The following is a 27,715-nucleotide window of genomic DNA, read 5'->3' as shown; positions in this document are numbered from 1 at the left end:
TCATTGCTGTTGTTATTTAAATACCATTACAGTGTATATTAAGAAATATTGAGACTAAGATTCGAAGTTTATATATTTATTGAAACATTTATGAGATAGAATAGTGTTTACTAAGTAACTATTTAGTTATATACTTATTGTACCTTAGATATTTTATTTATCCTTGTTTGATGACATCACTGTATACAGTGTGTACGAAAATTTTATGATCTGGAACAAATGTCAACTTTATTATAATTTTATGTCGATAGAAAATGATGATATAAATTTATTATTAGATAATGGATGTCCATTAAAAATATTCTACAAGACTTTAAAATATTTGGACATAACCGCAATGAGTAATTCGGAGACGTATTTACTTGTATTCTTATACAGTTAATTATTATTTTTTTAATTATTAATATTTTTTGGTTGTTTATAATACATCAGCCTTGTATTATATACTGTCCCACTGCTGGGCACGGGCCTCCTTTACTACTGAGAAGGATAAGGCCTTAGTCCACCACGCTGGCCTAGTGCGAATTGGTAGACTTCACACACCCTCGAAAATTCCTAATCAGTTAAGTTCTTAATAAGCTGTTGTTTAGAAATACATGAACGTGGTCAAATATTTATAAATTTTCCGTTTATAAAATTACTTACAGAAATAAAAGTGTCAAGAGCCAACGGTATGATTCGAGCCACTCGCGTGGTCATAGGCTTTGACCACCGCGCCATGGCAATCAGCATCGCCCGACGGAACCGAGGAGATGACGACGTCCACTCGCTTTCGTACAAACATGTGTTCATTGACTCGCTCTGTAATCAAAATTAAGTATGTGATAACACCTCTGTTTGTAAAAGGGGGTTAGGGTGCTAAGCAAGTATTTAAAACTAATTATTTCATTTATAACTTACAATCCTTATTTAAATAACGAAGTATATATAGTTACATAAATCGGTATTTGGGTCGACAATAATATGATTCACTTAATAGTGTCAGCATTACTTATGTTCTTCAATACCAAGAGAACCGAAGAAGTGTTACCGACTTTAAAGAAAATTTATGGGAACAAGAGGAATTATAAGGAATTTTATGGTGTACTTGCAGTGTCACTGCGTTCATAAATATTTTTTTTTCATATTGCTTACCTCATGCCTCACCAGATTTCCATAATAACAGTAAAGAAATACTTGAATCAACAGAATAACAAGCAATACCATTAGAAATATAAATTCCATAGAAAGTACAGAAGTCTGTAAAATGTAAACAATAATTAGTATAACATTATTGACTTATTATTTCTACATATACGTAACAGAATCCCTATAAATAATTTAAATTTTGAAATTTATTTAACAAAGAAAACTATTAGATTTTTTTAAATAGGTTCATGATTGTTATGTTATGTTTTTAACTATACTTTATGGAAAATTATGTCTTAATTATAATATTCTCTAAATGCGAATTATTTCACTCCTGCACTAATTCAAAATTTTGTACATCTTCACGCAACGTACTTCGAATAATTTTGTACAGCAGAAATGAAGACATTATGGATAACTTCCACAGATCATGCTAAATTAACAGTTATTGTGCGGTTTCCGTCATCCACAAAAAGTACGGGCCGATAATGCCACTCGGATAGCAACCCAAACCGATACATTAGGGATATGGAACGGTTTCTCATGCTCAATCATTGGAGCACTTGGGACCTCACTTTAGACGTGTAAATGATAGTGGTTTCGGATCTTTCGTCGAACCAAGTCGAAGAATCATTATTATTTTCATACTCGCGTACGGTGTTTACACCCTTCGCTACTGGAAAACGTCCTTTACTGTCAAAATTACAAGAACTGAACTATCTTATATGTCTACCCGCCCCCCAATCGTGCGCGTCGTTTTTATGTAATCAACAAAAAAAGTAAAATGAGACAACTTGTATGCAAGGGTAACGCAGTATATTTTTATATACTGATTATATTGTTCAATAAAAAGTAAATACTAACTATGAAGGTTACATACATTAAAAGTACAAGTCGCAGACGTAAGGAGACTTGGTAATAATAGAAAATTGACTCTTCAGTCAGCTGATTGCTACACAACTGAAGTGATTGCGAATTTCCTTTTTAACCATCCTTTGGCGAAGTTCTTTACATACGACTCGATGAAGATTGACAGCGCTATCTTTGGAGATTATGTGCAATTCATAAACTATTTTATTATTCAAGATGGATGTATTGTATCTTCATCATCTTAAAAGTGTATTGTCTGTTTTTATGTCAGACACCAGTATATGGGTCTGATATCACACTAATATCGCACCGAGATGTATCGTTAAATATCACACAAATACATACTCATGCTTTTTATAATGACTCATGACGTGATAGGGAGCGAGCCTGTCGTCATATCGGACACAAATTGTAGACTCCGGGTTGATACTAAGTAGAAAACCCCGATAACATTTTGCCCGATCTCGGGATTGAACCCAAGACCTCAGTATTGCAGTCGTACCGTAATACAACTACGCCAACGAGCCAGGTTAAATATCCTAAACCAATAGAGAGCATTGTAATAATCAGAAACTTTATAACAGAAACATAGCAAATGTCACGCAAATGCAGTCGGAGTGGGGAAATCTATAAAAAAATATTATACAATTTATAGCGTCAAAGAATTATATAAATAAACATCTAGGGGGATGTTTAAGCCTCTAAAGACTCAACGTAATGCAGCGATAGTCATCCATGACTGCGCCACAGCTACACAGCTAACGAGCGACACGACCAGTCGGTTTTTTCTACAGTTTCTGACAGAGGTGCCGCCAAACCAGATCCCGCCCAACCGAGCTGACCCAATTATATTGTAAAATCTATTTGTAATTGTACATACAATAGCTCTACCTAATATTAGTTACTTAAACATAAATGTTTGCGTTCATATTACCTCGCTCATCTCATAAATTACTATGCACATGGTGATTGATGACGTCAGGAACTGAAATGTCATCGATGGGTTGAAAACGCCGTTTACTTCAGTAATATACCTAGAATGAAAGTTTACAAACAAAATTCTATAAAAATATTTTTATATGAACAAGTATAGGAGTCCCATATTACAAAATGTGTATAATTATGGAAACAAAATAAAATTATACTAATCTGAAAATTATAAAGGTGCTCCAAATACTTAATTATTGAATTACTAAATCTGGTGGGTTTGGGAAAATGAAATTTTACTAACTAGTTCTTATTATAATAAGCTAGTTGCCCACTTAATAGATTTTTAATGGAGTAAGATACCATTGGGCCATCATGTAATTGATATATGCGTAATAACATACCAAACAAGTCTCTCATATCGTTTTACATAATACACAAACTTCTTATACAATTTCTTTTCAGTCACATCGTCGTATAAACCACTGGATTTGTTCAAACTAGTCTCGTCAAACAAATGCTTCAAGTTGTGTTTAATCATCTTCAGCTGCACTTGAGCCTGAGCATAATAAGTTGTAACCAGACAGTCTAATGATAGATGGCCATACCCTACCCAAAATAAGGGCAATATATTTTGTATTAGACATAGAAGGATGTACCTGCAAAATGATGAATATTTTAAATAAAAGTAGGTTCTTTACAAGAGTGCTTGATCGAAATAATCCATTAATGTCGGTCACCTTGAGTATACTAATATGGTTATAAAAAGTAAAAAATAATGTATTTACTTAGACCAGGTGTCAGTTTTGAATGGCACATAAAAAGGGATTACAGTTGATTCATCCCTGAGCCTCTGAACAACATTCGACGCAAGCCAGCACACCGCCGCGATTGTTACGAATATGTTCATTATTTTTGACAGACGATGCATTTCCTTAATATTTTTCAACAAATATTTCTCATTTTCTCTTCCGTTTGCAGCAAAAATTGGATCTACGAATATATAAAATTTATCAGTTTAACAGCTTAAATGATGACTTATTCTTTATCTGTAGTTCCTTTGCACACTATTTCGAAGTCTCGTGAAACTTATATAGTATATCTCGAAAAGTAACTTTATTGTAAACGTATTAAAGCTTTATTAGAATCTATTTTACGAACCCTCATGACCACGTTCCTATTCATAATAGCATAACATTGATTAACACTCTGTACATCCTATTCGTATTTAACGCTAATGCTTTGATCGGTATTGACTATTAAAATATATCCATTGAGTAGACAATTAATTATGGATAAACTACAAATTTCAGTCGTTCAATTCGATGATATTCATGCATTGTGCACAGCTGCGGGCTAGTTGGCATTAATTTACGTCGGATTAGTACAATTTTGTTTATGAATTTATACATACATACATACATACATAACATCACGCATTTTTCCCCGAAGGGGTATGCAGAGGCGCAACTAGGGCATCCACTTTTCGCCAAGTATGTTCCGTCCCATGATGTGATAGGGGGCGAGCCTATCGCCATATCGGGCACAAATTCCAGACTCCGGGCTGATACTGAGCAGAAAAACCCAAATATCACTTTGCCCGACCCGGGATTCGAACCCAGGACCTCAGAGCGCTAATGTACCGGACATGCAATACAACTACGCCACCGAGGCAGCATGAATTTATAATAATTTGAAAAAAAATATAGGTACTATTGTCTGGTACTTTTGGCTTCGTACACGAATATAATATCTTATTATTTATTTATTGTTTCAATTAAATGAATAATTCTTGATGGAAAAAATGTTTATAACACTAAAAGGAAATATAAATAAAAAATGTCAATAAAGATATTGCGCTGTACGACGTGCACTTAATAAGAGAGTAAAAACAAATTCTAACCATTAAGTACTTCGTTAATCTTGTCAACTCTTGAACTGTATACTAAAAACGTGAGAAGTTTCACAAATAAATTTAGTTGAGGTATTTCTATCATCAGACACTCTATCCGAAGATTAGTGGCATGGTTTGGCTGAAAGATAATATTTTTTTAATAAATACCGAGTAACATACATTTCACTATCCGGGCATTTTAAATGAAGGTTGATTGCAAGCGGTCGGACGCGTCCATTACGCAAACCAAAACTTCCTACAACTTGGAACTATAGGGATTAATCTTCCGGCCTCTCTGGAAATTCAATTTTGAGACCCAATAAAGTTGCTGTATCAAGGTACTTTCACTGACTTAGGGCATCAACTGCAGTACTGCATACAATAGAGCGTGATACGATTCCACACACTTGACCCAAAACACGGCGGTGAAGTCAATTCAAGTTGCACTTGACAAAAAAAACTAACCTGAACAATAAAAATAATATGAGCCAAATTATACATCAAAACTATCGCAAACGCAAAAATTCTGTACAGCGTATAACATGCTTTTACGTAACTGTTCTGTTCATACGGACGTATATAAAATCCTGTCCATATTAAAATTTTATAAACAGCTTTAAACGAATCAAATGGTTTCGTTTTCGTGTCCATTTTTGAAACTCCAGATGATTAATGGGAAACTCCACACCGTTTAATGAACGTGTAATTAACATTTGCCCATTCGTGCTCATTAATTAAGTCTAATTCGATTTAATAGACACTTGACTATTCTAATCTATAGGTATGCGGGGGTGTACTAAAATATTAATGCTTTCCAATTATTGGGAAATCTTTTTAATTACAACTTGACGTAGTTCCAGCTTTACTGTAAGTCGTAAAGATTAATTTGATACACATATTCCTTATTTTCGTAATGTTTAATAGCTTCCTACGGGCGTCAGCCTTCGGAGATAGGAAAACCAGGAAGGCTATTCAGGCTTATTTTTTTAATTCGAAACTGTCATTTTCGGATGTAGAGATGTAGCTGGAGGTAACCAACTCACATTATTCTTTATACATTTAATAGTTAAAAACTACGTCCCTCTTCAGTTTTTCAAGTACTAATTGCGTTTAAAAAATGAGTTTGCTCTACAAAGTTTTCAAAAGTCTAATATTTCGGACATAATAGGATATATATTACGTAACCGTTAATATTTTGCTATTTCCTTTTAATATCAATAAATATTACAAATCCCGTATTTAAAAGCCAGATCAACATATTATGAAATAAAGTCCCCCGCCACGTCTGTCTGTCTAAAAGCGATAACATTGTTTGGAGATAGTTTGAAAACATACGCTACATTGAATCCCGGGAAAAATATATTATAGTAGAATTTTAACCGAGAAAACCTTTTACTTGTATGAAGCCGCAAGCAAAAAATAGTATTATCCTTGTCAATGTATTGTTATACTATAGTCTCAGGATAATGTATGCAGATCAGTTATAATCAGCGCAATGTAGAGCTTTTTGAATTTTAATTTCTATGCGATATTGCTTTCTATCAAGCGCGGAATTTACTTCTTTTCCGTTGTTATTGTAAGAAGGTTTGTCGTAAATAATAAAACCATAATATCGGCAAGAATTTATTCAGCATTAACTTATGAACACTTCAGAACGGCGGATGCCACACTTGGAGCTGATGTCCGCACTCAAGTTTCTTTCTGAGTGCGGCTTCGAAAACAGTGTCCCGCGCCGCGTCTCTAGAAGCGAGCGAGTCGCGCCCGCTCTCACGACTCACTTCTCTCGCTGCTCGCACAAACTTCGACACTTGTGCTACGCTTTCACGGACGTCTTCCATCGGAACCTTGGAAAATTCATACAAACTATCTATAAAGAAATGTAATAAAGCGGGACAAAAATCTAATATAACTTTAGTGCTGCAACGTGAAGAAACAAAAAATATGTACAAATAATTATTATCATTCTGTTACATGAAATCCAACATTTTACCTTATAGCACTGTTAACTATGTTGCTCTACGAAATACCTAAATGACGTAACTAAATGAAAATTAAATAGTGAAGACAAGTTACTTGATCGTCAGAAGCCAGAATATGCGGATATATCCGCACCCACTGGCCGACGCGTCCTATGGCGCGGTCCCAGCGCACTCCATTGCCCCAAGAGCAGGCGCTCATTATCCGGCGGCGCGTGGCGGCGGTCGCGTATCCGCCGCGCCAACTCTCGTCTATCGCCTCCGATGGTGTTATGGACACGCTTGACGTTGACTAGATGTTATAATATTATTAATTGATAAGTATATCGCACTCTTAATAAAATAATGACCCATTTCAAAATTGCCAATTTGTGGAAATCATCAAACAAACAATTTCTGTTTGGCCCATTTAGTTTTTTCCCTTTTTTTTCATGCTATAGGTTTCATTTTTTACCTATCTTTAATAAGCTCAATTTTATAGCAACTTCAACAAAAAAGGTTGCAAACAAAATATAGTTTCCCGACGACATCCACAAATTAACAATTTTGAAATAGTTCATTATTTTATTGAGAGTGCGAATTATGTAAACATTTCATTTGCAAGCTAAGTGTTACCATTTAAATTAAATGACACATACAACATAGTCTGTAAATAGAGGTTTTTTAAAAATATGTTTATAGGGAATTAAAGAAGATGTATAATCATTTTTATACAAAATATTCTAGTTACGAGATAAACTTATTCACTTTCTTAATCCAAAAAAAATTGTCAATCGAACTGACTTTCAATGCCTTCGTAAAAGCCGATTTACAATACGATTTATTTGTATTGTGTTCGGTTTGCGATTGTGCGGCATTACGATGCTAATTCCATTACCTGCACGTCGGTGGTCTCGGTGCCAGGCTCAGAGGGCGACTTGTACGGCCGGCCGCTACTCAATTCTTTATTTTTATCCGATAAATCCTGGAAATTATTTAGTTGCTGTTATTTATAAAATGTGCTTAGATTTTTACAATGCCAATTCGAGTGTTGTTTTTATGCTTGGTAAGCTTATGAAATTTGAATATAGAACGCATTATATTTAGGAACGTGGGTAAGGAAGGTTTTAATTAGATATATTTCCGTGATTAACGCACACCCAATCAAGAAATAATTTACTGACATGCAAAACTGACGGTATTGTAAACATATTTTAACGAATTACTGTTTTATATTTTAATTTTCGTCAAATAATTTGGATATCAATTAAACTAATCAGTGATTAAGTTAATGTATAATTGAATGTTTTTTGGCAAACTTCAGCTATTTACCATAACTTTATCCGCCATGGGTGGCTGCAGCGTGACGCAGTGCATGGGCAGCAGCCGCCTGCGCCGGCGCCTCGGGCCACGGCGCGGCGCTGCAGTCACCGCGCGGGAGTTCACAACGCGGGGAGCACCGCTCTCATCTTCGGAACTGCAACTAGGTACATAATATCGAATCGTGAAATTAAAAACAGAATAAAGGTAACATTATCGCACTTTATGGAGTTGTTAGAAACACAACTACTGCACAATCTACTTACTTAGCCTACATAGCTTATTCCTTCCTCCCATATTCCTTCTTAACCTAATTTCGGCCACGGCGGCCAATCTCAACGGAGATCGGCCAAGTACGCAGGAGATATAGAGCACAAGTGTGTGCGCAATACACAGGTGAACTCTCTGTTCCTTCACTCACATAGTTCGGTGAGATGACAATCTGACATGACCAGAAAGAAATCAGTTGCAGGAACAACGGCTTTACGTGAGACACGGGGATATCACACCGCCAACTTGCTGCCTCCGAGCAGCGACTGAGTAATTTTTAAAATGGAAAAACACAAATGCAAATCACTGACTTCACGTGTATTTTTAGAATCAATAATTCTCACATTAGTATCTCCTCAGAATGACGTGTAGGTATATTAGTAGACTTGAATTCCCAAATAGAAAGAAAAAGAGAATGGATAGTAGTTGTGAGCTGTGTTGCTACTGATATGACAGTAACGACTCTTCGCCAAGCTTGAGTACCTTAATTCGTCGTATCGTTCGTGTTGCATCCATAATACCCTTCATTCCATTAAAAACTAAATTCCAGTAAGAACTGGGGTGGTTTAGATTAAATTCTCAAGTTAACTATTTATTTTCTCCTGACCTAGTCATAGGTGGTCCCCGCAGTAATGAGAGACCAGTGTGCTTCATGGGTAGCCCCAGCAGATCGAAGAGCTCGTGCAACATCGGCTGCTTGACCGTGATGTCCGCCTCACAGTCAGCCGCTAATGCTGGAGATAGGTTTACCTGAAATATAACACCTCATTGTATTAAACTGTGGCGGTACAATCAATACATACACCGCCATCTCGTGAACATCGCTGGAACTGCAAGATGATCGATGCGTTGACACAACTGTAGTGAAAACACAGAGCAATCAACGTTAGATGGCGACAGACGATCCTGAATTATGCTTGCACAATTTGAGCAACGCGTTGCATATATACCACATCCGAATAGGAACCGTCGAAGGGGCCGCGGCCGGTCAGGCGCAACATCTGCCTGACTGGAAATCTTCCCCTTCCACGGAGGAACGTAACCATCTGTTTCTCTACAGCGGCGTCAACCTTTCCGCCGCCAAAAAATCTTACGATATATGTTTTCGAACATTATTAGAAAGTCCGGAATGTTTATTTTTAGGCTTGATTGTATATTCTCACTGTAATAATGTGGTAAAATACTAGTAAAGTGGTGATAAAAATTTACTTATAAAAATTGAAGCATTTTTAACAGTCACTAACCATAATATAATAAAAGCAGCACTCAGTTCTTCTTTAAAAATGATTTCAATAAATGATCCCTACTGCTATTGAGATTAAAAATGAGCCCAACAACAAAGTTTTTTTTGACATGCTTATAGATGGTTAATTATAATTTATTATTGTTCCAAAGTTTTCAAGGTTTTGGAAGCATTTATAAGCGATTTATTGTTACCTCCAACAACCACGGCTTGAGAGCATCATCGAGCAGCACGTCGAACCCATAGAACTCGAAACAGTTCCTCACGGGAGGCGTGCCGGTCGCCTGGGCGAGGAGTGTGAGCGTCACGAGCGCCCTGATGCGCTGCCACGCTAGCCACTCCACCGCGCCCCATCTTCCGACGAGAGCCCGGCGAACTTGCTTCAGGGTCCACTTACAACCTGAAAGTTAAATTTAACAATATTTAATTTGAAAGTGGCAAGCTATAAATTCACTGATTTTATAGTAATAGTATAGATTGTGAAAGACCGCTATAATATCTATTTTCGAGGTATCGTCTTCCGACTTTAGCCTGTGAACATCAACCAAGACCAGCCGAATAAATTTGATAAGAGTCGACGATCCCTATTAGTATAATATTATGTTAGAGCGTCCTAATGGACAACGTCGAGTTCTTTAAAATAATAGTGTAAAACTAGTCATGATGTCAAGTTGTTAGTGTGGGAACAGTATTCAGTTTTCTGAGGTAGAAGTAATTGTTGTGAATATAAATAGGGTACTTCATCATTTCATGTAGTTCAACTTGCTACCAGTGTGTGTGTGCTAGTTTCACTGAAGTTCAGTGGTCAGTTTCCACTAAGGGATAACTCTGCTTATCCTATATCAGTCAGTGTTCTGCCAACCATTCGCCCGTCATTATGTTAGATGTAGGTTGCTCTGCATAAAGTCTTCGTTTTTGATTGAGAAATAATTTATACAAAGGGAACTAGGAACATAATATTGAGTTCGACAAACAAAACTAACTTCGACGAATACTTCAGTACACTTACCGCTTCCTATTCTGTCCTTACACTCAGCGTATCTTGGGCCGGTCTTATTCAATGAAGAATTTGTCAGATGTCTGTATGGGTTGTGGATGTCAGACAAAGTATATTTGTCGGTGCCTACAACAGGAATGTTCATTATAAAATCATTTCTAAGCACAAATTGTAATAATTGAACTTAAAACAAAATTGTCATAAACAGATTATCGCTGGTTGTTAAATATCTGATATTACTACCACGGTGGAAATTTATATTAGTCAATTGAATCTAAAATGTTTAATGCATCTTACACACATTCGTAACCTATTAGAGTTAAGGAGGCATACGCTTAAAATACTACTAAATCTCTGAAAACCAATAACTCACTACCATAAACAATAAAATCTCCCAAACTCAATAGAATTCTATTACGAACCCCAAATCAAAGCTAAACTAGTTAGTTTGTGTACCGAATCTGGCGAGTCCCTCGGCGTACATGTACGCCGTGAGCGGACGGTAGCTCGGCACGCACACATACAGCCGCAGGTCAAACTTGTAGCCGGCGATCAGCAGCGGCCGCTCGATGTACCGCTGCACCACCGCAGCGGTGCCGCAACTCATCTCGCACACGCTCTGGAATTTAAACGTATACTTTATCAGTTAACCTATGTTTATGATGTAGGCAGCTGAAATCCATTTTGCTAATGCCATTTTTGTTTTTAGCGTAAAATAAATTTATTGTTTAACTTATTCCAATGCTGCGGTTTCACATTTCAGGGTTACTACAAATAACTTTACAGATATAGATCAAAAATCCTTTTACTAAATATATGATGGAGCCACATTGCTTGAATTCTATTATTACGATAAATGGGCTTATTCAAAAGCTGTCAACTAATAACAAATAGTTTCTATAGCCATCTGCTTTATTGTAATTAATATATAATTAAACCAACTCGAAACAAGAAGATGCCTCTTCCTTGGCTCTGTGCGACGGGTTTATGAATCCACACCACGTTGTTGCTCGCGGCACCTTCATCGCGGCGAAGTCGCGAACATTCCGAAACCAGCTTTGCATACTCCAAAGGCAAATGATAGCAGGGGGGACTGAAAAAAAATTGTCTCTGTTAAATTAAAATTATTTGTAGCACAGTTTCCTTCTTCCCTATTCAACCTTTTTCAATAATCAGTTCTGTTATTTTATCTTTGCTTAGAACACGTGTATGATAAACACAGTTTTTCATAAAAGTTCCGTGCTGCATTGTTCCCTGACTGTAACAAAAATTGAGCTCATAAACGAAATTTGGTGTTGGGAGGCACTACGACTCCGCCGGCAAAAGAATCGTGCACGTAATAACCATGAAAGAAAGGCGGGTCCTGTCTAAATGGCGCAATGTAGTAAACTTTTACCAATTTCTATAAACATTCACTTGTAAACACTGGCGTATCGTAAAACGCGTTATCGTGGGTCCATCAGGTACGTAGCGCATAAAATTTCAATTGTCGAAGAGAAAAAATTTTCGCTTGCAGCACGCAATATGTATGTAGCACAGGAGCGGTTTCGTTGTCCCCAGGATATATATTATTTTGATTTTACACCTTTCCGTTGTGACTAGGGGAAAATTTAACCCCAGAATTTGCCCAATTTTGAGTTGTAACTATGTCCACGGAACTTATTTACTCAAGATAAAAGACTTTTTTACTATATTCCTATCGAGAAAGTATTAAACAATCTATGAATCAATGAAACAAAAATGTCGTTTAAGTGAATATAACTGGCCGGGTGCAAAAATTCCAGTAATCTTCACTTCACCTTTGTGCAGTCTAAGTGGAATTTTAGCCAGGCTTTACTTAATTTTTATTTAAGCCTTTTCTTTATCGTAAACAGTCTTACTTCTACTTAATATTATAAATGCGAAAGTTGGTGAAAATATTTAGATGCTCGCTAAAAGTAACAGCATTTAGTGATGTTATAACTCGCTATAATGTTTTATGGATATTTACAACAGAAAATTTGTCAAATGAAGATGTTTAGCTATTGCTTATTACTGGATTAGAAATAAATTATTACTGTTAATAATTTCTTAATTTTTCCTCTTTTATGTGAAATGCCCCTTTAATATATGCTCCTTATTACTATGGAAACAGACAGAACAACTTTATTTTCATAGTATTCCTTCATTTATTACTCCTGTTACATAATTGTTACGGTACTCCGTCTTTTACTGCTAAAATGTTCTACCATAATAAAAAAAAAATCCACCCTATAATTTCAAAACATTTATAGTAGCACCATTAATGAACATTAGTTATCCGAACGAAATAACAGCTGGGATCCATTCCTAATGCAGGCACGCGATTCGGTACCACTTGGAGTAATTGCTATGCAAGTACCAGTCGTTCATATTCTAAACAATAATTCAATATTGCCCTGAACTTTCACCTTCTTACAAGGTGCAGAAATTTTTCAAACGACCTTATGGAATTCGTTCTTCGCTTTGGCATTGCATAGGATTTATCAGAGCAATTATAACGTTTATTCCAATAATTTATCACCTGATGATGTAGTGAGTTTTATTTCGAAATATTTACAGAACTTCAAGTCTAGTTTCTAGTCTTTTTTGTCACTACATCTCATGTTATCAGTGGCGAAGATTGAAATTTTCCAAAAGGAAGGCTGACACAAAATATAGGTACTAATACCAATTATTATAAATAGATTTTAGCCCTGTATACTGTAAACATTAATTATTTAATTATTAATAATGTAGTTTATTTTAATACTTTGCATACATATATTACACAGGGGAAGCCGACAGGAATCGGATTATATGGATCCTTCGCCACTGCACGTCATACATATTAAATATTCCAGAAATTATAGCAATTATTTATTTGTGTTTGTTGGGTGCTATATTTCTTTTTAGGGATCAAAAATATATTTAGAATAGAAAATTCCGCATTATTATAATATCCGTCAATATTATTCTAGTATTAGAATATAAATGTTGAATAGATACTTAGTTTTAAAAATACTGTTTGCGCGTCGTTTTGCTAGGGGTAGGGCCTTTAGTAAGTGCTCGTTTCATTTTTAAACATGAATGGTGTCGAACCTGTCGCCTGGATACGATATTTTTATGAATTATTCATAACATACAGTCCGTACCATGCGATACTCTATTTTTCATTCTTGCAAACTCAAACATAAAATAAATCAAAAATGAAACAAACATTTTCTTTAGATACCATTAAATCAAACTTTTACTAAATACATATTTTTAATTTTTGTATAATATGTATAGTAGAATGCACCGTATTAATGTAACATAAAGGCTATTTTTAATCTTAACATCTATACAATACACAAGAGCAAAGTAAGTGAATGAAGTCATCATCATTATCAACCACATGCAGTCCACTAAACATTGGCCTTCTCTAAGGATTTTGAAGTTAATGAATGAAGTAGGCAATATTAAAGAAATAATATAATAAGACTTTTTTCCCCTGGTATTGGTACAAAAATAGCGAATGCAAGGCAATGCCGTGTGACACGCGAGGAGGCGCGTGGATCCATGAATTCATTCAAATAGGCGATGACGTGGGCAATTGACTCGTGAGCCGAACACGACAATACAAAGCTCGTACCCAGGTCTGTTTACGCGTGAACAAGGATTCATAAAAATGTAATGCGGCATTTCTAAATGTACTATACACGAATTATAATTGCTACTGATTTATGTACGCTCATTGAGATTACCGTACGTCTAACAAATACCCTATTCTGAACTCAAATCTCTCTTCCAAAACCTCAGATTTCATGACGATTAGAGTGTTTATTACCAATAGAAATGATATTTTCCATTACTTGACTCGGTTATTTACCTTAAACGTTGAATAAAACTAGTAGAAAAATAAATAGAATTGATATAAAGCCTTTGTCGACGTGAAAAACATGGAAAATGAAGACAAATTTAAATAAAGCCACGACTTTAACAGTAACTTCGAAACAATACAATAACTTGTATTATTGTATTTGCTCATTCGAAATCGACTTTGCCACAGTTTGTATTTTGTTTGCGTATTCCATGACCTGTGCTAACTTTTATGATTGATGAATAGAGGTGGATAATTTATTGCTTGCGTTTGTTGGTCTTAAACATAGGTTGTATCGGAATATATCTGTAATGATGGATAACTACGTAATTTTAAGGATACCGATTATGCTGTGGGTGATTTTTGTCTCCAATTTACTAATAATATTAAACAAATTACGATTGGGCGATGTCAATATAATACTTTTTTTAACTTGCACGAGTAATGGCCCGGCCTATTTAAACAAGCATTATTTTTCCTTGGCTCTGAGCTAAAAATATATTATAAGAAGTCTTTGGTGCATAAAAACAGTTTGGGTTTCAATATCCACCTAGTAAATAGAAGTAACCCAAAGTCTTGCAAAGTGACTTCGTATTGGCCGTCGGTTTCGAACACCTCCCTAAGGCTAAAGTAATGAGAAATGTGCATACACAAAAATCCTATAATTCTCCATACCATTTTTACCAATTGCTAAACACTAACTATCGTGTCAATGTGGAATAACGTTCAAAGACTTTAGTGATTAATTTATGGCTTTCATAAAAATGTTATGAATTAAAAAAAAACTAATAACACAGTTTACGACTGTAAACGAATGTTTACTCATCTGTTCAGTAAACAAAGCTTTGAATTTACATCGTCAGGGAATTAAAATTTACAGCGCTGCCGTACCGGGGAGTGGTCGCGTGCACTGATACTGTTTTTGCCTCTTGTTATCGTTTTAAATTCGTAAAAACCTATATTCAACATTATTACCTTGAAACGGAAAATGGACTGATCAAATATACTTTTTTGTGGCTACGTGGCATTGCGAACTACGTTTCGTTTCATGGATAATTTCCTTTATTCTGGTAGTTACTAAGTTTTGTTTCAAATATTTTTTATAATTCAAAATACACTTTAGGAAATTAAGTCCAAATTTGAATTCATCATCACTTTTAATTACTATCGCAGTAACACGGACTAAACTAAAACTTTGCTAAAGGCTAATTATCTAAAATTAGTATGGCAATTTGTTCTACAAATTTCTAACTTCAAATGGATCAATAATAGAGGTATCAGCCTTCAGTTCGCCATAACAATGTCAAGAAAATTTGATAAAATAATTACGATTATGATCCACGTACATTTCCCTTTGGACACGCGATCGCAAACAATATATACCACAGCTAATAACACAAACTGTCATTACTTACAAAGTAACGAAACAATTTATAAAAGAGATTAACGGCTCTTAGAAAATCAATAAATCTTTTTATTTAAAATTTTATACTAGTATGACTGTATTGAACAGCAGTTCAATACAGTCATACTAGTATAAAAACCCCTATAAACTACTTAATATCTTTTTGAATAGAGGTTACTTTGTCTTATACCAACGTTATAATAAAAAGGTCGCAAAACCATTAATTTATTATTCCATTGAAAAAATCAATATAATTTAAATTTTTGAACATTGATTGTATATAAAACGGATTAGTAATTATTATAGCATTGTATTCATTGCCCGTAGATGTAACCACATAATGGCATTTAATCACGGAAACATTTCGTGAATGGCAAATGGCTTAGACCGGCCTCACAGAGCGCTATTTTAGCTCTGATTGATAACGTCAACCTTTCATGAACTAAATTTATCCACTAAAAGAACTAATTGACTGAAGATGTTTCGGAGTTTGATAAAAAGGTAAAGTTTTTAATTAATCACATGTTTCCATTTTAAAATGACAAAATCTATATTAGAAATCTTCAAATTAAATATAATATAAATAAATTAAATAGTAGGAAAAACTTTTAAACCTTTACAAATCAGTTTATATTTACCTGAAATCATAAATAGGTCCGTATATCCTTCTCATACAGCGCAGGAGACGCGACAGGTTATCTTTTCGGCAAATGGATCCGCCTTTTGGTATGTGATTCATAAACTGCAAAACAGTTGAAAAGATATGTAAAATTATAACAAAACTAGCTTTTCCTCGGAGCTCCGTTCGTGTGAAAATGTTTTTCCGGGGTAAAACCCGCGCTTTATATTTTTCCGAGATTACATGGAGCTTGTATTTTAAGTTGAAGACTGCCTCGGTGGCGTAGTTGTATTGCACGTCCGGTACAATAGCGCTCTGAGGTCCTGGGTTCGAATCCCGGGTCGGGCAAAATGATATTTGGGTTTTTCTGCTCAGTATCAGCCCGGAGTCTGGAATTTGTGCCCGATATGGCGATAGGCTCGCCCCCTATCACATCATGGGACGGAACATACTTGGCGAAAAGTGGGTGCCCTAGTTGCGCCTCTGCATACCCCTTCGGGGATAAAATGCGTGAAGTTATGTATGTATGTATTTTAAGTTAGAACTCTAGCAATACATCGGAAACAACTGCATTCATTTCCATGCAGTAGTTTTTGTTTTGATACTTACGTGTATAAACATAGACAGACAGACAAAAATTCTAAAAACTATTGTTTTCGCTTCTGTTGCTCTAATAAAAACCCCCTATACTATACGTCTCCTATATCTATAACATACAGACACCGCCCTGTTACAATTTTACTATAGGTATGTATACATATAGAGAGCCTTCTCCATATAACTTGTTAACGGGTTTAAATTACACAGTGACTGAGTGTAGTACAATCAGCCCACTAATCAAACTTAGTACAAGAAAGAAAGACCTGCCAATCTCCAAGCGTTTTATAGCATGCGGCAGGAAAGGCGCTGGACCTCCACCAAAGATTCCACCTCTCCTCACTTCCGCTGTAGCCCTGGTACATGCGCCATCCGCGCTCCGCACACACCTATAAAACACCACAAAATCTTATGAATTTGGTTGTAATTCGGTAGACAGATAGATAAGTCCTGAATAAACACATTATAGGCTACTTTTGACCCTGGAAAATGTTCGGTTTTAAAAAAGGATAATTATGTTACCAGAACAAGCTGAACATGTAGATAAAATAATAAATCCTTCCATATTATATAAAAACGTCCGCCGCCGCATCTATCTGCCTGAATGGGATGAACTGAAATCTACCGGTTTCAATGAAATTTAGTAAGGAAGTACTTTGAAACCCCGGAAGAGACACAAGCTACTTTTTATCAGGGAAAAATATACAGCCGTACCTTTATCCCAGAATATTCGTTCACGCGAGTGAAGACGCGGGCAGTAGCTAATTATAATTAAAACAAAAGGCAATCAACCATAGACAATTAATTATTGACAGCAAGCTAATCAACATAATCCATTTGAATACTGACATATCATTTTATTACCTGGATATCGCACATTCATCACAATCCAACAAGGACAGGCTTTATTTTAATTGTCATAATAAAAATATGATTAATTACGAACTAAATATGCAATATTATGGCATACACCATAGATTTTTCTTGGAAATATAAATTATCATAGTGACCACAGCACGTGCATTATAATTTACATTATTGGCTGTGTTTAATAGTTTATAATTAAGGTTAGCATTACATAGGAAAATAAATAAAATAGCTTTAAACAAAGGTTAATTACCGGTGTTGTTAGAGGAAACAATTACATATCACCTGTTCTTATGGAGAGGACATCGCTATACATGACGTTATTCCAGTCGAATGATAATTCATATTATAAATACCTAATAATAATAATAATAATTTAAATTTAATATCACCACCTCGCACTAACTGTAGCATACAAGCCTTAACTAGAAGGTCCTGGGTTCGATACGCAGGCCGATTAATACTTTAATTGAGTTTTCAATACAATTTTTCCAAGATTGAATTCTTCGGCATGATTACGCAAACGAGAGACCCAGATGTAAAAATCAAGTCGAACCCTTTTAACATGCGCTCCGTGAAAAATCGTGTTTTAGTAATTGGAGTAAGGTAGTACTAAAATGAAATGAAGTTAGAGGAAATTTCATATCAAAGATTTATTCCTTTTTGGATATTGGGTACTGATTATCTCATTGCTTTTTATAGTTTTTGCCTAAGTCAGAAGTAAGATCGTTGAGGTAGATGTTTCTAAGAATATATTTATAACTGTTAAGTCAAAACAGAAACATTATATCTCGATATTATGTAATCCTAACTCTTATGCATAACAATCTCATTTTGTTTAACACACAACGTATAAAAGTAAAAGCAAAATATTGAACTCGTATTTAAAACTGCCAAAGAAAATCTAAACGTGCTATAAGGGCTACAATGTGTCTCGAAATCTAGATGATTATTAAATTAGTACAATAATAAACTAATGTATACCTTCACGAGAAGATTAGGTCCAGATCCACTATCGTTGAGCCGATAAATAAACGGGTCATCATTATCAAAACTTCCCTCCATGACTTACGCTGTAAATAAAACCAAATTAGGGATAATTAATCCTTTCAACATAAAGGATAAAAGAAATCTCGACATGCGTCCTACATCAAATTACATTACAACAAATGTAAACCAAAACAGAATACAAAAAGAACATACCCGACTTACCTTACATTAATATGAACGTAAATTGGGTACTCTCAGTGCACACTCTGGATGTATGCTTAGACGAGAATCGCATGTCAACTTATCATCGTGAACGCGTTTGTTTCGCGAGTCGTATCGTTTTCAACACGTTTACGTTACGTTCGGGTTGGGTCCGTGTGGCACACTCGCCCGCCCGCCCCGCACTGTCTCTGTTTTCACTCAGCGAGCATCAGGTTACGGCAACCCCCTTGATTTATTGCAAGAGGTTCGTGACACGACCGCTGAAAAGAACAACGGTAATGCATTTTATGTCTAATGACATGACGCTTTCCTTATTAATAGCACATGAATTATTAAAAGCTTTGTTGAATGTATAAATATGGAAAATTAAATGCAAATTCAGTTGAAGGTTAATGTTTACAGATATTTATTATCACTTTAATATAAGCGTTGATTATTATTAAACCAAAATAATTCGTCAATAATTTACAGATAGATTACTTCTATATTTTGCAGTTCATAATACTTTGTTGTGCAAAAGGCATACATTAATAAATATCTCATTGTTAAGAGACTAATATAATAACCAATGACTGGGAATTGATTCTTTCTAAGTAAATAATAAATCTGTATCTACGTTAAATTAAAATAATTAATAACCTAAATTGCTCAGGTATACCAAAAGTTTCTAAGGATATGACTTGCGTCCTAAATTTATCAGTTGTATAACATATTTTATAATAAAATATCGCATTCCCGTTCAAAAACGTGACTGTCATTAGATGGCAATCAATGATGTATTATAAAAAGCAATATACTTAAACAGCCTCGAAAACAGGAAGAAATTGCGTGCGACTAGTCACGACAACTCAAATATCCAAAAAATACACGAAGGATGCAATAATTTGTCTACGGAAATGCCTTATTTAGTCAATAATATATTTTTATAATACTTAAGTATTCCTCACTTTTATAGGATTTGAAAGCTCGTAGATCAATAGATCGCAGACTACTTGGAATTAATATCACGGACCGCGTAAAAATTTCAAGTTAGATTCTAAAAATGTAATTTTATTCTAAAATCGCCGAAAGTCATGTTGTCCATAAATGAGATACGAATAGGGGAAAATAAATAAATCCAAAGCAATCGTTTTATCTGAAAAATAATTTAACTATAATATAGAATTGTCAGACTCTAAACTTTAGTCTTAAATATTAGTGGGTTTCATTTGTAACAATTTTTTTTGTCTGCCTAAAGAAATTTTAATTCCATTTTATCTTCATTTATAATAAACTTATCAGGAAGTAATTGTTCTTTAGTCATTATAAATGTAAAAAAAATAATCAATATAAAATTTAAGGCTATTTAGAAAATATTTCTTTTTATTCCCTATTTTATTGTCTTTATCTTAATGTTTATAAAGAATTTACATTTTAAAACTAAACAAATCTCTAATTATAATAATGTATTAAGTATGTACCGCCAACATCTATAATAATTTATAGTGATTGAAATTTCTGGTTTACGACTATCATTAATTTATTTAGTGTATTGCCACAGTCGAGTTTCATCGTCGATCTAACTTATGAGGCCAGGAAATATGATAAGTATAAGAAAGATTTTTAATATTACATACATACATACATAACATCACGCATTTATCCCCGAAGGGGTATGCAGAGGCGCAACTAGGGCACCCACTTTTCGCCAAGTATGTTCCGTCCCATGATGTGATAGGGGGCGAGCCTATCACCACATCGGGCACAAATTCCAGACTCCGGGCTGATACTGAGTAGAAAAACTCAAATATCACTTTGCCCGACCCGGGATTCGAACCCAGGACCTCAGAGCGCTATTGTACCGGACATGCAATACAACTACGCCACCGAGGCATTTTTAATATTGATTGTTCAATATTATGCTAAATTGATTTACAGCCAAATTAAAACATATTTTTACTCCTGTCGCATATTGAACTTGGGAGTAAGCTACATAATATTAAATCTAACCATATCTAATTAAATTAAAATTAGAATTAAAAAAATAAATTACTCAAGAAACAAAAAAATCTCCTATTTACCTATATGGCTATTAAACCCGTCTTTTAATTAGAACGCCCGTAATTTCCAAAAAGACCGATTCGCCTCTTTATGTGGAACTGAGGGCCCTGACTATACAGCTACCTTACATGCTGTCACGAAAATACATACTTATAAAAAGGAAAAGTTAATGAGTTTATTTATTTGTAGGGCTAATCTCTTGAATTACTGAACCGATTTTAAAAATACTTTCACTAATAGAAAGCTACATTAATCTCGAGTACTATAACGTAGTAATATTTTACGTGGGCGGAACCGCGGGTAAACTTTATCAATATTGTTTATTTTAATCTAATAATATTATATTTTATTTCATGGTCTTGAAAATTCTTTAAACCCTCATCAAGCTATTATTAGATAGTACGAGTCTCGTGTGTCGGCCTGTGTTCTCCAGTTTGTGTGAGTTTTATCGAATACTATGATATCATGTAGCACATCAAGCGCAATTCATACCCATGCAGAGTTTAGAAATACGAAGTTCTAAGGTTCTAATGTCATTTATTTACAGTCATGCCGCTTTTCATCAGCGGAACGTCTTTCTTGTTCAGTTTTATAAAATAATAAAAGCCAATCCGCGACTATGTTAAAAAGCATTTGAATCATTAGTACTCCCAAACCTTCATTATGCATTCCAAAAGTTACAATAATGTCTAAATGAAAGAAATTTTGCATAAAAATTGATTCTAATACTTCTGAATTCCAACTATTCAATGCAATTACGGTACAAGAGAGGGATATTTATCATAACAACAAAGTTGGCGAAGTATGAAGGTCGAGTATAAATATTCCAAGTTTCGTGTCACAAGAACAAATCTGAACTGCAAATATTTGTTTTGTTCATGATAATTCTCTTTGTGCAGTTCCATTTTTATGACTCCAATGGCAATAAACGGCAAATAAATTTTAAATTACAGTTGTTAAGTTTTCGCAGTAGCGTTTATTTTAATCAAGTCCGCCTTGATGCTTTAATCGTTTTATCAAGTTATTTTCTAATAACTATAAAACTTAGGTACTTGTGTTGTTATTTTAATTTATCCTAAGATAAAACTGTCCCCCGTCGCGTCGGTCTGTCTGAACGTTGAGTTATTGAAATTTGAATGAAAGTTCAATTATTTTTAGGATTGTAGTAATTTTTTTTATAAATACATTCATCATTTAATTGCTGCTTCAAAACTGCATAACAGCTCAGTTCGTCTCTGTTATAAATAAGTCGCTACATAATTCAATGTGGAAATTGAACGCGACCAAACCGTAATAATGTAAGAACCTCAATGCAGTGAAAGTGCAAGGTCATGAAACCAACAATTAACATGCGTTTATTATAAACAGGGTTTCTTCCTGGCTTTTTCTCAGGCTAGTTCCAAAGCCCGCTTTCCTACTACGATGCTTCCACACAGTCCAATCTTAAAGATTCAACCCAGTGAGAATGGATGAACTTTTATAGAACGTCATGCCAGCGCTTTTTAAGTCCTTCCCGAGAACGTACCAAAACGATAGACTACACACTTGCAGAAAGGAGTCATTCCTGGCTTTTCCGATTACTGGTTAAGGCCGGTAATTTACTTACACTGTAAATTATTTTTAGTTGAAAACAGAAATAAATTGAACACAAATTACCTTCATTTAAGTATTCTTCTATGAAATAGTATCCTTATTAATAAACTCTCGAAAGAGTGTAATAATATTCCTTGTACAATTAAATTAAATAGGTACACACAAAGATAAATTCAATAAATTTAATATACATACATAAAAAAGAATACAAAACATATATTATGTCGAAAGATACATTTACATACATACATAAAGATACATACCACATGTGCATTTATCAAAACAATGACAATTCCAAAAACAAATCTATGAGATATCACGAAACTTCGAAGGACTGCAAAGAGAATTGACAACATTTCATTTTCTCAACATACTCAAAAGTTAATATTTTATGGAACTAGCTCTAAAACAATGAGACCCATGTTTTTTTTTCTTTTCAAAACTTATATATTCTTATTTATGATTTTTACTTTGAATTTTTTTTTATTCTAAAACGACGAAAGCACCAAATGACATCATATATACGGTTCAAGACGTAATGACCATTGCTTTGCAGTAAAAAGAAGTGAAATGACAGTATTTTCTTGATTTTCTCTCTTTCTGAGTTTTTTAAATAATTTTTTTTTTTCTTCGTCCTTAGAGGACAGGCTATAGTCTTACGACCATACTGCCTAGTCTTACGTATTTCTCTTCTTCAAATTTAAATTCTTAATATATTGTCTTTTAAATAAATAGTAAGGTGGAACAAGGAACTACTTTATTCGACATATGTATAACGTCATCGAGCATTTTAGGGTTATTTATTTTTTTTTATTTCGAAATTAAATATTAAAAAAACATTAAAAATACATAATCGAACTCAGAGTAGAAAAATTAAGAAACTGTATTTTTGTTTTAGGCACGTTTACATTTTGAAATGTTGTCAATTATGATAGATTATTTTACGTAGTATATTACTTACTCTATGATAGATATTAACTATGTAAAATAACTTCAAGTCGATTTTATTGACATTTTTACTAATTCCAATTTGTTATGATTGACTGAAGTCAATTTATCCTTTTAAAGTGCCTATCATTAAATTCAGAGATTAAATTCCTGACAATATTTTCAAAGAAAATTACAATTTACAATAGATATGGAAACTTATTTTGCTTTTAAAAGCAATGTCACCGTTCTTTGAAAGAGAGTTAAAAATAATATAAGGTAAACGTACACTATGCCGGTGTAGTACATTATGCCGGGTCATTTTAATTTTTGTCGCAAAATAAAAAAACAGCCATTAAAATCGTGATTTTTGTAATACCCACATCAACTATAGTTTAAATACAACCTAAATAACACGATTTTCTAATTTAAATAATAATTCTAAACGCCGTGTCGAGTCTCTGAATGCGTCAATCGCAAATACACTAGTTCTGTACCGCTATGCGAGTGAGCGTAAGGGACAGTGTAATTTTCATAAGAATTTCACATGATACCGGTAAGTTAATTTAATCTAAATTTGTGAAATGATTGATAAGTAGTTATCAACAGAATGTTTTATAGCTAATTCGAGTTATTATAAAGCATATTGTTAGCCAAATTGTCTTATTTCTGACTACCGTCATAATATGCAAAAAATTAAGGCGGTGAACAATATTGCGTACGTATGCCGCAATACTGGCAAATCAGTCCAAAATGGTTTTGTTTTTTTATTTCTAAGAAACTTAACGTTTCTTTATAAATTTAATATCAATAATTTAAATGATGAAGGCAGATTATTGTGAGGTAATTACGGTATATGTTTTTTTATTTTTGTTTTACCTCTTATAATCGAGTCTGAAATTATTACTCTTTATGTCAAATTAACGAATTGGCGTATTACGCCATCAACATTAAATTAATGTTATTTTATAAAATCATAAAAAAACATTTATGGGGGGTATTTTGGGTCGTGTTTGCGTAACATTTACAGAGTCAATCATTTTACGAAATTACTAACAAATATAATACTTATAATAACAGTCTGATTTAAAAAATAAATAAATAAAATAAATACATAAATAAATAAAATAAATATCCGCCTGAAACCCTTCAAAAGGCTTTAAAAGAAATTAATGATGGGACTATATCTTTTTACAAAACTTCCAAATTCCAATATAAAATTTCTAGATAAACGCTAAGTATATGACCAAAGTGCATGAAAAAACTAAAACAAGATCTTACGGTAGCTCCAACTGTACTGACCCCGAAATAGGAATCTCTTATAGTTGAATAGATTATAATGATGGCACAAATGGGTTTACCAGTAGGTAGCCCAAGATATATTAGAAAGAGAAAAGAAGAGCAATGAAATAAAAAACAATTTCTATTTGTTTGTATTTCAATTAAGCCACTTACCTATATTCCTTTTTTATATTTGATTTATTTATCTTTCCATTTTCGAATGGAAGTACTTAATTTTAAGAAATGTTGAAAATTGTGACAAATTTTGGATTTTTATTTCATTATTTATAATTATTTTAGTCTATTTAAGTATATACTTGAAGACACTTAATTTTGTTTTTGCTTTTATAAAAAAAACGTATGCTTCAACATCGCACGGAATGACGTACCTACAACGTATTCCGGGATTATGTTAGGACCCAAATTTTCGCACGGAATTAGACACAAACTCAAGGTGCCGTAAAATAACAACTATTTCTATAAATTATAGGCTACGACGTTAAATAATATTCTAAATTCATCTTATAATAACAGTCTTTCGAATAAAACAGTTTTCATTCCTATCGCCTGTCTACTTTTTCTGAAAATCATCTTTAAAGTAGCAAATGCCTTAATATACCGTAATATGGTACATTTACCTTAATATTAAGATAATATTAAACTAAGGACACTTTAATTTTATTTCCTTGTAATAGATAGGCGTAATTTTCTCAGTAAAAAGCGAATAACCTAACCTTAAACCATACCATTGAAGTCAAAACGTTTAGCCTTGTTGCATCACATGTACCTATAAGGAAATAGATCATAAACATACGCTCGTATTCATTACAATTTACAATTCCTTGAGATAATAATGATAATTCCATCATAATAGCACACAGGATAATGTACAGAAGAATAAACAAAACAAGTAGCTAAATTAGTATGGAACTTTAAACCGATTATCGCGTGGCCGTGCGCTAATTGCTTAAGAGCGAGCGCTTACCTGTCCTCAATGATACCTATTCTTACATATATTATAAAACAAAGCCTCCCGCCGCACAGTGGATCGAAAAGGCAGTTTTAGTGACTTAGGAAATAATTTTGTGTTTTTCAATATTTTTTTTCGCTAATCGCTAGATATTATTAGCGCTTACAATATTCATTCTTAGTCATTTTTTGATAAACCTTATAGTTTCGGCTAAAAAAAATATTTCATGTTTTTTATGTATGGAACGCACTATAAAAACCTACATTTCTGCGAAATCTTGAAAGGTCTTGCTTTGAAACTAGTTTTTACTTAATCCTAATCGGTTCTTCTGCACTTCGAACGTCTGCATCGACCTGCCACTTCTCCAATTATACGAGTTGAAAAAATTGTGAAAATATGTAAATTTGACACAAGATGGTAAGAAAAAATGCTATGGAAATCGCACAATCTGCGAGGTAATGATGAAGAAATGTACCAGTATGGATTATCATCATTGCACGCCTGGATAAAATGCATGGAGTGCCTACTCTACATATCTTATCGTTTGGAAGTTAAGAAGTGGAGCTGCAGGGGTAACGATAAAGATAAAATCAAGAACAAAAAGTTTGCAATACAACGAGCATTTAAAGAAGAATGCGGTTTATTAATTGATGTAGTAAAGCAAGGAGCAGGCAGTACTAACGACGGTAATACTGCCCGAAGATTTTTTAAAAATAAAGCCACAACAGCGCGTATCTCTGGCATTAGTGAGCAACTCATAGAAATTTTTTATGTGATTCTTCAAGCCGTTGCGTCTGGAGAGCGTGTTGATCATATTAAATTTTCTATATTCTGCAATGAAACCGTAGAACTATATTATGTTAAATTATATCCTTGGTATTATATGCCGTCCAGTGTACACAAATTATTAATGCATGGGGCTGATATAATTAAACATTTTAGGGCCATACCCATTGGGAAGCTGTCAAAAGAAGCCGCAGAAGCACGTAATAAAGACTTCCGACATTATAGAGAAAACCATTCCCGGAAAATAAATGGGATAGCGACAAATGCGGACATCTTCCATAATCTTCTTTTGTCGTCTGATCCAAAGATTAGCCTTAGACCCCGCATGACAAAACAAAATGTATTGATACTCTCTCCAAAAGCCAAAGAATTTTATTAAAATAAAAAATAAAAAAAAATGGAACTTCTGCATTTGCCAACAGAACCAGAAGTGCTAGAATTTATTAATGTAGAGAGTAATTTAGAAAATTTACAAAATAGTAGTGGTAGTAAGTAGATCCCAAGGGCACATACTTCTGATTTTTCTAAAAAATTATGTGTGTATTCATTGTGAATTATCGCTTGCTTCAACGGTGAAGGAAAACATCGTGAGGAAACCTGCATACCTGAGAAGTTCTCTATAGGAATTTTGAAGGTGTGTGAAGTCTACCAACCCGCACTAGGCCAGCGTGGTGGACTAAGGCCTAATCCCTCTCAGTAGTAGAGGAGGCCCGTGCCCAGCAGTGGGACAGTATAAATACAGGGCTGATGTGATGTGATGAGTGAGTAGATGGGCATAATCCTTTTTTTAATTAAATTATTTGTTGTAATTTTCGCCCAAATATTATTATTAGCTGTAATAATCATCAATTTATTACATAATTTTATTTAGTAAGTGTTAAATTTGCCCAAGATAATCATAAAAAACGTTTTGAAAAATATAAAATATTATCATTTTTATCATTTTTTTCAACTC

At 34.1% G+C, this 27,715-nt stretch overlaps 2 protein-coding genes across 3 annotated transcripts; both read right to left on the bottom strand.

Annotated features, from left to right (window-relative positions):
* Positions 1 to 60: 60 nt before the first annotated feature.
* On the bottom strand, positions 61 to 5,470 carry LOC115444900 (putative odorant receptor 19b). Its single transcript, XM_030170878.2, has 8 exons — positions 5,372 to 5,470; positions 4,829 to 4,958; positions 3,714 to 3,918; positions 3,330 to 3,584; positions 2,933 to 3,032; positions 1,135 to 1,239; positions 646 to 801; positions 61 to 210 (listed from the first exon to the last, which is right to left on the bottom strand). The coding sequence occupies exons 1-8, from the start codon at positions 5,468 to 5,470 to the stop codon at positions 154 to 156; spliced, it is 1,107 nt and encodes a 368-aa protein (XP_030026738.2). The 3' UTR covers positions 61 to 153.
* A 958-nt stretch (positions 5,471 to 6,428) lies between these two features.
* On the bottom strand, positions 6,429 to 23,384 carry LOC115444903 (probable tubulin polyglutamylase TTLL2). 2 transcript variants are annotated; one of them, XM_030170884.1, is made up of 14 exons: positions 23,060 to 23,384; positions 19,164 to 19,423; positions 18,936 to 19,024; positions 17,351 to 17,473; positions 16,507 to 16,610; positions 11,547 to 11,697; positions 11,061 to 11,223; positions 10,617 to 10,730; positions 9,802 to 10,007; positions 8,972 to 9,114; positions 8,107 to 8,257; positions 7,673 to 7,759; positions 6,893 to 7,087; positions 6,429 to 6,663 (listed from the first exon to the last, which is right to left on the bottom strand). In XM_030170884.1, the coding sequence occupies exons 3-14, from the start codon at positions 19,014 to 19,016 to the stop codon at positions 6,469 to 6,471; spliced, it is 1,713 nt and encodes a 570-aa protein (XP_030026744.1). In that variant the 5' UTR covers positions 19,017 to 19,024; positions 19,164 to 19,423; positions 23,060 to 23,384; the 3' UTR covers positions 6,429 to 6,468. The 2 variants fall into 2 exon arrangements, with proteins under 2 accessions (XP_030026744.1, XP_030026745.1); XM_030170885.2 differs by lacking the exon at positions 23,060 to 23,384 and adding an exon at positions 22,860 to 23,013.
* Between the last annotated feature and the right edge of the window lie 4,331 nt (positions 23,385 to 27,715).

The sequence above is a fragment of the Manduca sexta genome, chromosome 26 (assembly GCF_014839805.1).
Source record: "Manduca sexta isolate Smith_Timp_Sample1 chromosome 26, JHU_Msex_v1.0, whole genome shotgun sequence".
Lineage (NCBI taxonomy): Eukaryota > Metazoa > Arthropoda > Insecta > Lepidoptera > Sphingidae > Manduca > Manduca sexta.
This window is presented reverse-complemented; position numbering and strand designations above follow the sequence as displayed.

What these genes read in the sequence shown, in the direction of transcription:
- LOC115444900 (XM_030170878.2), bottom strand. Translation starts at nt 5,470, where the DNA reads ATGGACACGAAAACGAAACCATTTGATTCGTTTAAAGCTGTTTATAAA. An exon ending in CGTATGAACAGAACAGTTAC is followed by an intron (nt 4,959 to 5,371) that starts GTAAAAGCATGT and finishes ATTATCTTTCAG; the next exon opens with CCAAACCATGCCACTAATCT. An exon ending in CGATATGAGAGACTTGTTTG is followed by an intron (nt 3,033 to 3,329) that starts GTATGTTATTAC and finishes CTTTCATTCTAG; the next exon opens with GTATATTACTGAAGTAAACG.
- LOC115444903 (XM_030170884.1), bottom strand. Translation starts at nt 19,016, where the DNA reads ATGGAGGGAAGTTTTGATAATGATGACCCGTTTATTTATCGGCTCAAC. An exon ending in AAACGCTTGGAGATTGGCAG is followed by an intron (nt 16,611 to 17,350) that starts GTCTTTCTTTCT and finishes ACTGTTTTGCAG; the next exon opens with TTTATGAATCACATACCAAA. An exon ending in CCGAGACCACCGACGTGCAG is followed by an intron (nt 7,088 to 7,672) that starts GTAATGGAATTA and finishes TATAACATCTAG; the next exon opens with TCAACGTCAAGCGTGTCCAT.